The sequence below is a fragment of the Malurus melanocephalus genome, unplaced genomic scaffold, assembly GCF_030028575.1.
Source record: "Malurus melanocephalus ecotype Western Australia unplaced genomic scaffold, MMel_1.1 scaffold_208, whole genome shotgun sequence".
In the NCBI taxonomy this organism is placed as follows: Eukaryota; Metazoa; Chordata; class Aves; order Passeriformes; family Maluridae; genus Malurus; species Malurus melanocephalus.
Window position 1 is genome coordinate 373,064 of NW_026623440.1, and position 16,423 is coordinate 389,486.

A 16,423-nucleotide genomic window follows, 5' to 3' on the forward strand; every position below is an offset into this window, starting at 1 on the left:
TGCTAASATTGCACTGCTCTTCCCCTGTTAGATACCAGTTCTGTTGTGTCATTGGATGAGGGTTATTGTGKTCTATGGTAAGTGAAAACTCACAGGCTTTGAAGGTTAGGGCATGAAATCATAAATGTCTCTTGTATCCCATGCAACACTATCCGTGCTGTCCTTAGTGAACTGGAAAACCTGCTCAGGAGGTCAGTAATGCTATAAACAGGTTTGGTGTAATCCAGCTCTGGCATGACTGCAGTTTCATAAATACTGATGACTTATTCTTTCCCCCCMAAAAAAACCAAACAACATATTCACTACAGTCTACAGGAACACTTTTATAAAAATAAAATTTACATTGATTATCTCTACAAGGCCACATCATTGTTTATAAAACTCCATTAACTTTTGTATTAAAAATAYTTTAGGAAGATCTGATATAATTAAAACATTTTAGTCATCAAATCCTAGGCTCATCCTTATACATTTATTTTTACAAGCCAGGAAGAGGAAACTWGTTAGTGTTCATGTGGTTTCCATCCTTCAAAGAAAAAAGTCATTATTACAGCATAAAGAAAATATCCAATTAGGATAATGAACGTGCAGCCAATTGGCCCAATGTARAACCAGGATGCAAGGAAGTAGATCATCAGCAAAGAAATGAGAGTCCTGTAGCTGGCCAGAAACCTCAGACTGATCCTGGGTCCCCAGTTCTGGCTCRTTCTGTCCCTCACCATGGGACTGTACCTGATTTTCTGTGCAAGGTGTGGGTTGGTCAGATGATAGCGACAAAGTCTGCCAACAAAATCGTCCCTGGAGCAAAGCACTTCCATCTGATCAGCAAACTGCAGGAAGAAGCATTTAAATGTTAGTGTCTTCCTGTAACTGCTGTCATAAAGTAACTTATTTTAATAATTTTCTTCATTTATGAGGATTATAGGGAATGGGGAACCCAACTGCACTTTTAAACACAGAACTGTCTTAGTGCAGACTTGCCTTGTTTTGTCATACCTAATCATCATACCTAATGATTTGTTTTTTTGGTTTTAGAAACATTCATTCTGAATGTTACTCCACTGTTCAACCATAACGAGTACCTCAATAAATCACATTTACAATGTTTTGTGTAGGAAAAGCAGAATTACAGAAGCAGGCCTGATACTACTGGGAAATGCCCATCTAGACGACCATAAAAAAGGAGTAAGAACAAATGAAGGGTCATATATGTGCATGTGGAGTAAAGAACAGAGATTTACAGTGGAAACTACAGAAGGAGGCAGTGCTGTACTCACCCTTTCATTGAGCACTGAGGATAAGCGGAACAGGAGGCGGACGAGAGCGGCATTTTCATAGCTCCGGATGGGCTGAAGCTCAGTATCCCCTTGATACTGCACCTCAAACCTACGTAAGCCATTGATGATCTRGAAAGGGGAAAACAAACACCTTTGTACTGGCACCTCTCAGCCCCCAGTAAGTTGCATTTCTCTTCGTTGTAGAAACACAACTTGTATTTTCAAGAACAATCTAGGTAGTGATACAGAATCTTTTTTCTCTCACCTGGTACCTGCCAAGGGATGTAAGAATGAGGCCGTTCTCACTTGCAATGCAGTCTGGAAGCTGTTTTTTCCCATTCTCATCTTGAGCTGTCCCACACTTCATCATCATCTGGGTCAGTTGGGCTTCACTCAGCTAKGCAAGAATAACAATTCTAAAGCAGGTGTTTGATCTACCCCCTATTTAATTTATTTCTCACTTCACAAACTCTTCAGCACTGCAAGTCTTTGACAGCCAGCTCAGAYACCAGTAGCTGCTTAGTAGCACCTTGGTTAGACATTAAAATGAGATAAACCTCTCCAGCTTTGTGCTTGTCCAGTTCTAGAGAAGTCTCTGGTTTGTATCTCCCTCAGGTCTCGTATCAAAGAGCCTAGGTCAGTTCTGTATAAGGCAGTGTGCCTGCAGAGAAATTAATCTGCTGTTTTAAGTTCATCCATAGCTGCAGTTATTTGTTGTATTTTTACAGCTCTACATTTAGAAGATACTGGAGAATTTTTTTAATTGCCTGTTTGTAAGCATTAGGACAGGCAAAAGTAAACAGGTTTGATATAAACTATAGAGTCCAAAAGAGTGGTCACTTAAACAAAGTAGGCTTGATACTTAGAAATTCAGAACACCTAATTCCATCTATATTGAAAGTGGGTTTTGAAGCAGTCAGGTAAAGTCTAGAAGATGTTAAAATTTACTAGCAAGATCTTTGGGTACGTTGTGACCCCAGAGAGTACAAGAGACAGATGTACATTTGAGGAATCTCAATTCTCGTTCTCACTGGACAAGCTCTTAGATACCTTAGATACGTTAGCTCTTACATACCTTAAAGATTTGGCACAAATACTCCAGTGCCTTCTCTAAATATTCATCTGTTTTTTTGATGCTGTCTTGCCCAATTTCATCAAGGTCATTGCCTGTGTAGGAACCRTTCATGTCAGATGGTGTGAATCTAAACCATGAGAAGAAGGACTGGCTGGCCATTGACTCTGCAGAATGGTCTGATATGGACTTTGCTGTCTGCTGTGCCTGACAAATTAACTGAGCCAGTTTTAACACCTGAAACAAAAAACAAAATTGTGTGGGACAAAGATAAAGGACCACAAAGTATCAATACACAGACAAAAATGTGCCTTGAGAGCTGGAAGTGAGAGCAATCCCAGCAAACTTGTTCTCTAAATGCATACAGATTTATGCTGTTAGCTACATTTCCAATAGGGTGTAGGCAGTTCTGAGTGCAGCTTAGGTTCCTCAGCTGTTTTTTTTTCCTCCTGCTGCTTTTGCATCACTTGCTGATAGGTAYTGATCAACAGTGAATCAGAACATCGCAATAAGCATTTTAAGTGTGAGAGGAAATACCACATACTGTTCCAAGGCAGCAAGCTCCTACATTAGTTTACTATTTATCAAAGAAGCAGATTTTTACAGCTGTACTGGGATGAGACCCCTCAATGTCCAGAAATCATTGTCAGCAAACGAAATTTTACAATAATGCAGGGTGTGACATTTTCCACTGTTAACTTCTGCTGTGGATGCTCAGCACTGAGAAAGCACCTGTCAGAGTAGAAAGGCAGGTGATGAGGAKCTTGTTGCTTACCAAATTCCTGACTTCTGTGCCAAACATCTGTTTGTACTGGAAGTCCTGTCCTTCCAGGCTGTAAACATGACTCTTCACTTTAAATGAAGCATCTGTAACAGCTGGAGACCGTGATGACAAAAAGCTCCCCCCAAGAGTGGGGCTCATAAAAAGCCGGTGTTGACGGTGAGGAATAACAAGTTCTGGCTCCAGGAATAACTGTTCTCCTAGAATTTGAAAAAAAAGCAGTGAAGATGGTTACCTAATACTGTTCTTGCTTGGGGAAGGTCCAGCTGCCTTCTTAAGGCTGCTGGGCAACTTTATTTAGAGAGAGAGTTCCCAGGGGAAAGAGGCCTTAACTACCGTTTATTATTAACTTCTCTCTGCCCAGAGCAGAAAATGTCAGAGTGCATTTAATGCACACCATACAGGCAGCATTTTAAGTTTGTAACATTTTTCAACAAAAGGCAGTGGAGAARCATACTTCAGACCTTGATACTTGACAAATTTCACCTCTCCCAAATTTGCTATATCCGTATTATACTGAAGTGCATGCATGACTCTTATTAAATATAGACATCTTCAGAGATATAACAAGTTTAAATCATGAAGCATATAATTAAGTCATACAAGTGTAAGAAAAACTGAAAATTATAATTGTGTTCTTTATTCTTTAAAGAAAAATTGTGAAATGCAATATATGGTGATTAGAAGGAAACTATAGATTCACTAAACCAATTGACAAACATGAGTGAATACAGACTTCTGAATGGCAAAACATCATGCAAAAGGGGAGAGAAGTCCATTCACCTCAGTGCTTCTGCAGTGAGATGTAACTAATGTGAAAGATTGAGACAGGACAAGGTAAGATGTCAAAACATCCCTTTACCTTTCAGGATCATTTCAGCRAGATTGGGCTGAGCAAAGACCTTAGCTACTCGAAACACCATGAGGGCATTTTTTGGACTGACCAAGTCTGTTCGAAGAGCTCTGTTCAGAAATCCCACAAACAGTTTGGTATACATGAGTAGGTTTTCTTGAATGAAGGCAGCCCTGTCAAAGTGAGTACAGGATTTGTGAGTACAGCTATTTAAATAATTGTTATTTTGTCTTCCACAAATAAGCCACTAAGGGAATGTTTTATACTCTCTCTGGAAAGATGGTCAATTTACAYTGAGACAGAAGAATACTCTCCACACAAAAACTGATGTTTTACGAAATAATCTCTAGTCTTGTGCAGAAAGTTAATTCAGGTTGGTGAATAGTTTGTGAAATRCTCCTGTTTACTCAGGATCTCCTTGAGGTTTAGCTCAGATTACTCACAGCTGCTCCCTCCTCACCATTTCTCTGAGACGCTGCGAGGCACAGGCTCTGTGCTTTGTGGTGGCTTTTCAGGTGCGTACCTCCAAGGCTGCAAGTAACTTAACCACATCTCAAGAACCTAAGCAAAATCACACATAAACCCACATCAGTGCCAATACTTTTTTGGAAAGGAAGGCAGGAAGGATTGTTATTTTTAAAATGTGTTATATTAAGAATTCCACTGCTCTAGAAAAGAGAGATATAAAGACCAAGAGACAGGYGCTAAACATCAATAACTAATAACTAGTTCTGTTGAGCACAGACTGAGATGGAGAAGCAGATACATACTGCTCTGAAAGAGGCATCCAGAGGCCAGTGGCCAAAACAGTGTTGCAGAAAGATATAAAGCTTCTCCTGGACAAACCGAGGAATCACAACCCTGCAAACAGATTTAAAGACAATCAAATGTATAAACTGGCAGCAAAATTTAAAAACAAAAAAAAACCCAATCCTACCAATTAACAACCCAACAAACTGTCAGAAATGCAAATAGAGAAAGAACAAATTTTGCTCAATCCTTTCTTAACTGAAGCTACTTAAAGCCATTGCATTTCAACTCAAATTATTAAATACTAAACTAAACTTGGCCACAATCCTCTGGTAGCATTTTCTTTCCTCTATAGACTAGTGCAACAGCTGCAGCTGAAGCTGCGCCCCCCCAGTGGATGTGAGAAACATAACCCATGAAGTCTCATGTACTTTTAATAATATATTTCTGTATTTAGCATCAAACCAGCACATTTCATCCTCTCAGAGAAMGCTGAGATTTTCAGGGAGAAGACATTTCAGATATATGCTCATGCACCAACCTTTTAAACTCCTCCAGTGGGCTGGCTGTGTGGGAATGAGCTGAAGGGGACAGAGGTTCTGGTTTCAGGCTGTTGCTGAAAGCATGCAGATGTTTCACAAGCAGTCTTACCACTAGCACGTGCTCTTCAGTGGGCTTGAATGACTCCTAAATTCAAAGGAAAAGAGAGRCAACTAATGAGTGTCGCTTGCTAAATGTCCAGGGAATTCAGGAAAATTATAATCTCAGAYCAAAATACAGGAAATGCTCTCTTTCTTCTAGGTTCTTCACCATAGCTTAGTGGCACCTGATTTTGGACAGGTTTGCTCCCCTGGACAAGTTGCATCTTCTGCCATCAGTTCACTAAGAAACAGGAGCATATTTGGATTGTAAGAAAAGTTATCTACAGTACTCCAATGCATTGAGTTTTGGCCTAGCTTTAAAGAACAAAATAACTTACAGATTTTGACTTACCCCTTTCTGAAAAAAAGAACATTCAGCCTTTCATTATGGTTATAAGTTCAATGCTGCAGAAGCACAGCAGGTCCTTTGTTTATGCTCATGGCTGGCTTTACTGAGTTCTTCCTATGCTGGTACTCATCTGCCTTACGAGAGAGAATAATCCTAGACACAGTTATAGTAAGAATAAGAACTGTTTTGAGTCCTGTGTGATCCTGTTGGTTCTTAGGGGTAGAAGTAGCACAAGGAGTGATGGTAAATCACAGTGATATTACTAATGAGCAAGTGAGTGTCTGATAAAGCAAGGAGGTCAATGAGGCAAAGAAGAGCTGGTTCTGCCGGGCACCCAGCACCAGAGCAGGTCTGCTGCAGTATCTGCAAAGCACAAACTCCTTTGCTACTGTAATCTGCTTTAAGAATAGCAAACTAATCTCAATCCACCACTGAAGGCAGATTTTGAGATTTGAATTCTGTTTCACATAAGTTGAGAAGGGTAATGTACATGAAAARTAAGTTACAGCTGCAAATACAATGGAAAGTGCTGGAAAGGTGYATTAGACAATAGCTGCAAGAAGTTTGCAGTGCTTGAGGCAGGGAGGGGCTATGTGTCTGTGTGTCTTCCTGTCCTTTCTCTGCAATGCCTGAGGCAAAGCAGATGTGTTTTTACACTTTCTTAAGGTTTTGAATGCAGKGTGACATTCACTCCAGGAAGAGACTCCGGGCTCGATGACAGATACAGTCGTGTAGTGCAGCCAAATCTGAGACTCTTCTAAGAGAGAGATAAACCTTTAATTGTTCTAATGAAGGCTGGGCTTGTGTTTTGACAGCTCCTACTTGTATCAGCATGTTTTCTACAATCCTGATGGGTTTACACAAGAGGGTAGAACTCCAAGAAGTTGTGTGGTCCTTGGAGTTTGGACCAGGATCTCCACAGCAATTAGAGAGGCTGAGTACTCTGCTATAGGCCTTGAAATATTAAATTTTAAAAATCCTAAGCCCTGCTTGAAGGTACCTTTAGAATTTACRAAACCACCCTATTTCAATACATCATTTTGGGTGGTGTTAGTAGTTCTTCCACATAGCAGTTCTTATAATTTCCTCTTAGCCTGGTTTACCACCATTATGAACATCACTGGTTTAAAAACTATTTTTCCCCAYAAGTGCTTTTGTTGTCAAACCTTTTCATACAGGATGAATCTATACCATTCTTAATTCTTAAAACAGTAATTAGATTTAAAGWAGTACTTTCTCTGTTCCTTTCTAAACAGCACTTTGAGATATGATAGCACTTATTTAAAACAAAACAAAASAAAAGAAGGATTAAAGAGCAGGGAAATGCCATGTAATGCTAAAGAGCTTTATAGTACATAAGCTTAGCCCTCCCCATTCCCAAAATGAAGACCCAATGAATAAAGGACTGAAGTAGGGAAAGAGGAATCAGCAATCTGTTCCAACAGGAATGTTTTTGCATGCACATTTCCTGAACAATCTGCAAATGTACCACTCGTGCTTTTGCAAAAGTGGACAGTCAAGTTGACAGTGCCACCACAAATTTAGTATTATCCAATGACATTTCCTTGGCTAAAAAACCCCAGATGTTACCTACCTTAATCTGGGTGACAGCCATGAAAATTCTGATCTTTTCTTCCACGCAAGGTTTGCTTAAATGACTACTCTGTGAGAGGCAGAAATCTGCCATTGGTGAAGACAGCTTTGGTACCAAAAAAGAGCATAGCTGGTAAGTCTTGCATTGCAAGAATGCATCTCTAAAAATAGTTTCCAATTAGTCCTCATAATATGCTGGAGTTCAACCTTTTTCTCCATGACCTTTGCTAATATCTCTCAACATGTGTTTCACTGAAAGATTTACTGAATTTCAATGCARTGTTCTCAAATTACAAACCACATCTTGGCAGAAGAAGCTGCTGAACCAGCACCAATACACTTCGCAGATTATATGATGGAACAAGATTTTTAAAAAGGAAACAAAATGAAAAGATGATAATACTTGGTATGCGTGGAGGGCCTGGTAGCTGGATTGGGCAGGACTACCGTGGTGTTTACTGGAGATACTGAGTCGGTAGTGGAGAACCTCCAGCTGAGACAACAGAAACAAAAAGGARGGGGGGAGGGAAAAAAGGAGAGAAGAGAGCAAGAGAAAAAAAAAGTGAGAATGAGCCCAAGGAAGAAGGGTGGGGGGAAAAATGAACATCACAAATACAGTCAGGGACAACATATCACAATAACAACTGCAGCCACAGTATCCTCTTCTTTTCTGCTGCTCACTGGATTGATTCCACAGTATTTCTTACCCTTTATCAACTTGGAAAGCAGCTGGGAGCAGGTATCAAAAAAGTGGCTGTTCTCTTGCTACGCTCAGAGCAAGGATGGGTAGGGGATATGGAGCATTTACCAAATAAACTCCCCATTTCAGAAGTGAACTGAACTGCAGCAACAGGATTTACACACTGTTAAATTTACACACAGTGTTTTATTAAAAATTGAGTCAAAGAGTGCAATATTCTGCAAACTTTTTTATATCTATTTTGAAAAGTTTTTAATTTCTTCCCGTTCTGCTGGAGAAGCACAGTTGGGATGTGGAAGAAATTCAAATTGAAGTTTCCTGTCCAGAGAAATCCTCTGTTTTCTCTCTACTTAAAGGACATTTGGGAAGGCTGCAGGTCTTGTGAATTTCCTCAAAAGAGGAAATTACTTTTGCTGTTAGGGAATCATCACATATCTAAAAAGGCAAAAGACACACCTAGCATAGTGTTACATGCTGATGCAAAAGGCATCTTGCCATAAACAGAAGTCTCTGCAAGCCTCAGCCAGATCCCTTCTTGAAAGAACAACCCAAGGATTATTTTCTGACAATGACAGTGAAGAGGATACTGTAGCAACAGTGACACACATGTATGAAATTAATGAAAAAACATAAAACAAAAAATGTACACTACACAGACCCCAATGACTTGTCAGGCATCTAAACTAACTCTCCAGATCACACCTCTGCTGTCTTTAAACAGCCTCTACCCCATCTCCTCTGGTGTCAGTTTGGCAGCTTTTGGTTTTACACCCTTCGAGTGGCAGGATGGTAACTGCAGGCTCCCCAGCAGCTTGGGCAAATCATCTGCTTCCAAACTGACTCCTCTGCCACAGGAATCTGCATCCCCCTGCATTTTAATGGGTGTCCACATGCAGTGCTGGGGGCTGAACACCTGCCAKTGGAAGGTCAGGAAGYATTACATAAAGTTTCATCAAACTAYTTCTTTTTAAGGGTTTCATGTGATAAYAGCAGAAGGGAATAGGAAAAAAGATGCTGCACACTTGGACTCTAGATCATCAGAGAAAGGAAAAACAGACAAAGGAATTGGAAAATAGTTGAATTAAAGGGGAAACAGTGACAGCATAGCAAAGAGCATCAACCTCAGGCTCACAGCAGACTCAGAAACAATTCAAAGCTGTAATGTAGTATATCTTCTCAAAAGATATTACTATTCATTCCCATTCCACTGCCTTCTACTTATAAAGGGAACTCTGTGATGACATTACCAAGGATTTTTAAGGAAACATTAACATTTTTTTAAGGAAACATTTAACATTTTTAAGGAAAAATCTATGATTTTCCTCCTCAAGAAAGTTCCTTATCTGAGACCTGCCTTGGCCCATGAAAGCAAAGAAATCTGGCTGCTGGACAAAGAGTGAGCAAGTTCTGCAGAACCTCATTCCACCTTCCAACACAGGTATGCAGCCATTTCAAATCACTGATGGTCAAACAGCTCTAGACCCAGGGATRAATGGTCACTACCTACCCTGCCTTCCAAACACACAGAAGGCTAAAAGGAATCAAGTGAACCTACACAGTTATTAGTAATATAAAGAATAACGTATAGGGCTGTCTTGTGTTTCCAGTCAAGGGCTTTAATGCTTGTATTAAAACAGACCTTACACTTCTGGATGTTCTACTTCCTCATTTGAGGAACTGTGAGGCAGACTGTTCTCATTCAGCCCACGCAGTCTAAGAAGTTCAGTTTAAGTATCACAGGCTAATGAAGTCCTGTCCCCAGCTGATCTGTAACCTTCCCTCATCCTTCAGGAGAGATCCTTCATCCATTTATGTACATCRTGGGGAATCCCAGTCCCCCACTCCAGTGTTCCACCCCCCCCAAAGAGTGAAGACTTCCTATTTTACATGTTCATGATTAGTTCCCATCAAAAATGAAACTAAAATACCATCAGGCCTCAAGTTGTGGCTCAACACACCTTGTGGAGGATCCTGAAGTGCTGATTTCAGAGAACTGTAAGCTCTACCTAGGCCCTACTCCACCATAACATGGAATCATTGTCTGCAACTGCTGCTCCCTAGTGCTAGAAGAGAGCATCTGAAATACAGAGGGTGAACAGAGGAGAGAAGTTTAAAGCAATCATCATTTCTGGCCTAAGCACAGCGCTCRATGCACAGAGACTGGACAGACAGACAGACCAAAGGTACTTCAAGCAAAGCCTTTCCATCACAGGTGCACAGCCATGCTGCTGGGAGTCCCAAGTGGAGACTTTGCAACATTAGTGAGTTTGCATTTTGACCTCAACTTTGAGAATAAAAGACAAAACCCATCACATTTCAGCTCTCCAATGTTTTTCCCTAGCAAAATATGTGTTTTATTTCATATCCTGTGGAGTGAAGGATTAGAATTTCTCAATAACTCTCATATTGCTTTTCCACACAGGAATAAATCCTGGGCAGCTTTTATTATTTCTTTCCCCTTCTATGAAAGTTCCACTGTGACCCAGAGGGAATTCAGAGGACCAACATTTTCTCCTTCAAATTCCCTTTACATTTATAATGCCTTTAAACTTAGCCTCCCCAACACTTACTTTCTTCTTACATGCAGTAGTTTGTTACTGAACAGGCCACCACAAACTGCTTACAACAGTGTATTATCTGAGCAAGAGCTTGCCAGATAATCCAAATTCTGTAACTACAGAACTGCTTCTGACACCATTATGGTGAAAAGCAAATTTTGGAACACGAAACAATAAAAATAGCAGTTTAGTAAGATTATTTTCTTTTTTTTTTAATTTGGATTTAGGCTAAGAAATGGTTACCGATCTTTGAAATTACTAATTGGTACTTCAGTAACAGTTGCTATCTCTGGTGGAAATCAATTTTAGCTATTTTTAGCAATCATGTTGCCCCAGTGGGATTTAACACAATGGTTTTATAGCAGCATCTTCTCAATCATTATTACTTTGATGTCGATATTCAGATTGTTGTGACCATCCCACAAACTCATCTTGAACAAAAGAAACAAAAACCAGAACAAAACTAACACAACTACTGCAATGAAGGCAAATCTGGATGACACACTTATTCACAACWTTCTTTGTAACTGGATTATTAACTCTGACACACTCATGTAGATACTCTGGTAAGTTGTTTCTTTCCCCTGGACCAATATACAAAAAAAAATTTCTCCACAGAGTAGGAGATTTACCCCAAGGTAAGAGCTCAACCATCAGGTGATGTTCACAAATGAAGTGCAAACTATTACCTTGACATGAGGGGACTGCATTTTCTGATACATTTCCAGTGAATAATGATGAAGCCACATTTCAACAAAGATCTGCAAAACAAATATTTTCTCAGCTAGGGAAAGAGAAATAATCCTGGACTTGTCAGTCACAAAGTAAGTATAAAGAAGACCACATATCTTGGAAAGTAAGCTGTACTGGTAAACAGCACCTATTCATGTTTCAGGTTATCATGTCAATGGCTGAGATGACAARCTCTTTAGCACCTGCCAGGCAACAATTGGCCAGTTCAAAAGATGGCAGGAACTCGTTTCAGAACAACTGCTAAGTCCAGATTTTCCTTTCCTTTCCTTCCTTTGTTGGTGAACAGAACCTACTTGTCTATTTAACCTTAAAGTAGAGCATAAAATGGATGTAACATTTTAAAAAGAACATCAGATGCAGAAACTTTTCCAGAAAAAATTACTCAAATGCCTGAGATCAGTTGTTAGATAGTCTGAAAAAAAGATTTAAAGTGCCTTTCTAAGCTACAACTTAACCGCTTCACAGTGGTTCTTTGTTTCATTAACAGAAAGCAACAGCTGCATTGCTCAATTCCAAAACCAAGCTAAAGCAAACTGGCCTGACTGCCTCTGATTTRAAAAGAAGGGATCCCTCAGTGAGCAAGAGGAAATGTTGCAGGGCATTTTCTTCCTTAAATGCAACATACCTGAAGCAGTGTTTCTGATCTCCAGATCTCCTGGGAAGCTGGGTCAGCATTCACRGAGGGCTGGTGGGCAATGTGCCGTTTCAGCAGGCTGGTGTGGTGCATGCCATAGGAAGAGAAAGGCACTGCTGGAGACCTTTGAGGACAAATGAATGGAAATACAGAAGTCAGTAAGCCTCAGTGCAGTACAGGGGGTGTATCATTGCTTTTAATCAGTATTTTATGAACTGGAAAACACCCTTTCAAATTGCATCATTAGTAACACATTTCAAACTTCTGCAACTTACTGTAATTACTAATCACTTCAACTATAACCAAACACTACATCACTACTCCTATTGCCATTTTGTAATTACATAAGTACACACAGATCAAAGTGTGGAGGTGTTTTCTACTTGTTAGAGATTTTGTTCCAAAAAGCCATATTTTGTCTGCACCACTCCCACAATTTGCCCTTGGCATTGTAGCCATTACCTGGGAGTCGGGGAAGGAATGGCTCCCCCAGGATTTGAAGAAGGTGGGGGAAGGACACTTCCTTCTGTGGGCAGGAAACACTTCAGGTACGTGTCCACCAGGATGAAATAAGCACTGTTGGACGGGCTGACATGATGGGTGACAGGTGAGTTCTGTAACAGACACATGGGATATAYCTGGGGTTAAACACTGCTGCTTTAAGCCCATGAGGGGGAGTGATGCCAGACACCCTGAGCATAAAAAAGCAGAAGCCCAGTGGTTAGAAAGGGTGAATTGGCTGTAAAGACACTTTGGAGCAAAGGTYAATGARCTGTAAGRGAAGTGTTGCTGTAGCARTGACTGTAASCAAGCACAAGAAGAAAGCAGTGTTTTRGCACAGGTGACACAGGCAGAGGAACCAAATAACCACAGCCCATGGTACCAAGCTGTGGTTGTGACTGCAGAGAAGGCTTTATTGGACACAGGGGGAGGAAACCCATTTGGAATCCACTGYCTGCTCCTTGTTGGCAAGAGACTACTTACTGGTGTATCTAAGGTGGGTATTTTGTTTWTTATACAGTCTTGGATCATCAACTGAACCAAAGAAGTAACAAATTACAAAAGAACAGATAAAACTGCTGTTAATTTAGCTACACAGCACCCCAGCAGCCCCTTAGAGCAATATGGAGACAAGCCAATACTATTTGAAGGGAGAAGTTGTGAAAGATACTTACCTTCTGTGTAATCAAACTAATTGCAAAGTAGAACATGTAATATTCAAATGGATCTGGAAGAAGAGTCAAGGAACACATAATAAAAACAGATACAGCTGTTAGATATTGAGGGATGCTGAATAGRCACCACATTTGTATTTTGTCAATGCTAAATTACCTTGCTAGAGCTTTTGAGCAAATTCAGCCTTGGCTTCTTTCTTTCCAGCTGACTGAAACATTGGTAATTGAGGTGTTCTCTGTATGACAAGGTGTGTTGGTGCTACTCTTGGCACATTTGACTATGTCAAACTGAAACCAGCACAGCTACAGCTACACTGCTTCCAAAAGTACTYTAGCTGCAGAGTGAACATGCCCTTTTCCTACCATGTTGCATAAACTACAAGTAGTTACAGAAACAAAAATTGTGAAATACAGGCTCTACTGAAAGCACTGGGAATTTTGTTGTTGACTTGATTAAGGCCAGAAATTCCTCCAACAAGAGTTTATAAGAGGATACATTTATTTTAAATTGTAATCTAAACATTTTCAATCAGCCCCAGCATTTCAGAGCAACCATGATTTACCATATACACAAAATAAATGTACAACAGAAAAACTAATCATCTTTCAGTTTTAGATATTTAAAAGAATTAGAYACCCAAGCATTAAAAGGATACTAAGAGCCAAATTCAAGCCGAAACCACCAGATGAAGGAAACTGGACTTTGTTGTGGTATAAAGAGCATTCTGGTAGAACTTGCTCTTGTATTGAAGCCTTCACAGGGCCCTGAAAGACACAGCAATGAARTATTAATCTGGCTACTCAGAATATTGCAGAGTATGTTATCATACAGGGAGGTTCTGCATTCCAGCATTCTGGGATGATCTCTCCATTCAGCTCAGTGGGATTTGATTGCATTGCAGTAGTTCCTTGTCCAAATGAATGATCTTAAGAGAACTCTCAACTTTCTCTCTGAAAATGAGGATTCAGGATTTTTTTAATTTAAATACAGTATTTTTTAAAAAGCCTTCACCGTGACTTTTCCAGTCAGAGGGGGAACAGCAGGCTGCTGGTTTTGTTCAGATAACTGAGCTGTGGACCAGAAATTACCATATGTTTAAATGAAGTTTCTTYTTGTTAAAGACTGTAGGACTATTTGAATCAATTTCTAGACAGAAATTCAGTTTCTAGATAGGCCTATACATAAGTGTACATATAAAGTGTATGCAAAGTTYCAACAGTTTCAACTACCACTACATTCCCTTCTTACAAACTGTTCAGTTACTCACTGGAAGATATGAGACTGGGAAATCATATCTGTACTCTTCTGCTTGAAGTTTGTAAACCAGCTTCATCATTGGACCRCTGCAAACAAGCATCAGAAAGAAAATCCCATGGTAAATACCCTCTCCTGCCTCACTTCTGTGAACTTAGGTGTGCACAATGGAAGAAACTGGTCATTTGTTCACCAATTCTTTTCTTAATATGTGCAGAAATGAATGAGTTTACCTGGGATCCAGGAAATCCAAAGCCACGGAATATTCATTAGGATTTGTTCTKCCTTGCAAACAGCGAAGATTCCAGCCTACAATGATGCCATCCAGGCTGCCAAAAATGCTCTCCACCAGCCATGGGAAGATGCCATGTAGTTCCTTTAGGGAAAACAGACACAGAGTTAATGTGCACAACTCCTCACTTGGACTATCTATACTGCATGTACTAGAACACACAAAGATATGTCTGCCATTTATTTATTACTGYTTCTGGATAGTCACTGGGCAGATCGTTCATCCAGGACATTGCATTATAAAATGGCAATTATTGGAGAATTATCAGGATTTTTGATCCTACTGAAGTTGCAACAATGCTGATCAGCATCACTTTCAGTTATCTGCCATATTTTAAAAACAAGTTTTCTTTGTAAGCTGAGGCTGAAAGGTATTAATGAAGGGCAGTGAAATGAAGCAACCTTTTAATGACTAGAAAAGGTTCTTAACTCTTGGAAACACTGGATTTCTACTGTTTTACTGGGGRCCCTCAAAGCAGAATCACAGAATCAGGCTGGAAAGAGCTCTGAGATGATCGAGTCCATCCCATGACCAATCACCACCGTGTCAGCCAGATCATGGCACCGAATGCCCCTCCAGTCTTTCCATAAACACCTCCACGTGTCCCCACCACCTCCCTGGGCAGCCCCTTCCAGACAATTTGTCTTGATAAGACAAAGAAGAACAAAGAAAACAGTAATATTTAAAAAAAAAAAAAAAAGAAGAACAAAGAAAACAGTAATATTAAAAAAAAAAAAAAATTTCCCTGAAACTTGCCAAGCAGTGACATTCTGAAAAAGCAGTGATTGCCCACCTTGGCGGGAAGCTCCTCGATGACCGTCTCCAGATCGTGGCATCTCTGCGCAAAAGGTTTGTTGACACAATCCGCCTTCAGAGTGGCCTGTTAAATACCACAAGGGAAATCCGATCACCKCTGCCGGGCAGGACAGCACTTACCGCGGCCATGATGTGCGAAAATCCCCCCTCACGCCGCTCCTCCGGCCCAGCACTSCTGCCCACACCTGAGGCAGCACGGACCGAGCCGCGGGTGCCTTCACAGGGCCGGCACCAACGCACCGAGACACCGCTCCGCTGCCCGCCCTCCGCCGGCCCGGCCCCGCGGGCTCGCAGCGCGGCCATTCCCTCGCACCCAGCAGCGGGTGGGAAGCGGGGCCGCGCACCCACCAGGAGGAAGCTGGGCTGCTGCAGGTGCGGCCCGGCCATGCCGCCTCTCCTCTCCTCTCCTCCCCTGTTCTGTCCCGTCCCGTCCCGTCCCGGCCCCGCCGCCTCCCGCGCTCCGCGCCCGCGCGCCCCTTCCGCGTCACGGCTCGCGCGGATGACGTCACGGCGGCGTTGCCATGGCGACGGCCCCGCGCTGAGGGAGAGGGACTGAGCGCCTTCAGAGTCCGGGAATATCCTGAACGGGAACGGACCCACAAGGACCATCGAGTCCAACCCCTGGCCCTGCACAGGTCATACCAAACCACCCTGTGCGTGAAAGCGTTGTCCAAACACTCCTGGAGCTCTGTCAGGTTCGGGGCTGTACCACTGTCCTGGGAGCCTGTTCAGTGCCCAGCCACTCTCTGGGTGAAGCACCTTTTGCTGATATCCAGTGTAAACCTCTCCTGACTCAACTGCAGCCGTTTCCTCGAGTCCTGTCCCTCGTCACCAGACAGGAGATCAGTGCCTGCCCCTCCACTGCCCCGCGTGAGGATTTTGAAGATCGCAATGAAGTCTCCCCCGATTCTTCTCCAAGGTGAA

At 41.5% G+C, this 16,423-nt stretch overlaps 1 protein-coding gene across 3 annotated transcripts; it reads right to left on the reverse strand.

The window, feature by feature from the left end:
• Nucleotides 1-63: 63 nt before the first annotated feature.
• SMPD4 (sphingomyelin phosphodiesterase 4) lies at nt 64-15,935 on the reverse strand. Of its 3 annotated transcripts, none has more exons than XM_057373805.1 (19): nt 15,848-15,935; nt 15,477-15,563; nt 14,625-14,767; nt 14,405-14,480; nt 13,793-13,901; nt 13,137-13,189; nt 12,424-12,575; nt 11,953-12,085; nt 11,264-11,335; nt 7,318-7,386; nt 5,275-5,420; nt 4,754-4,844; nt 4,444-4,544; nt 3,993-4,156; nt 3,125-3,330; nt 2,353-2,586; nt 1,543-1,674; nt 1,278-1,406; nt 64-830 (listed from the first exon to the last, which is right to left on the reverse strand). In XM_057373805.1, the coding sequence occupies exons 1-19, from the start codon at nt 15,884-15,886 to the stop codon at nt 504-506; spliced, it is 2,463 nt and encodes an 820-aa protein (XP_057229788.1). In that variant the 5' UTR covers nt 15,887-15,935; the 3' UTR covers nt 64-503. The 3 variants fall into 3 exon arrangements, with proteins under 3 accessions (XP_057229788.1, XP_057229786.1, XP_057229789.1); XM_057373803.1 differs by lacking the exon at nt 7,318-7,386 and adding an exon at nt 7,720-7,809 and having other exon boundaries at nt 15,848-15,934; XM_057373806.1 differs by lacking the exon at nt 7,318-7,386 and having other exon boundaries at nt 15,848-15,934.
• Nucleotides 15,936-16,423: the final 488 nt, after the last annotated feature.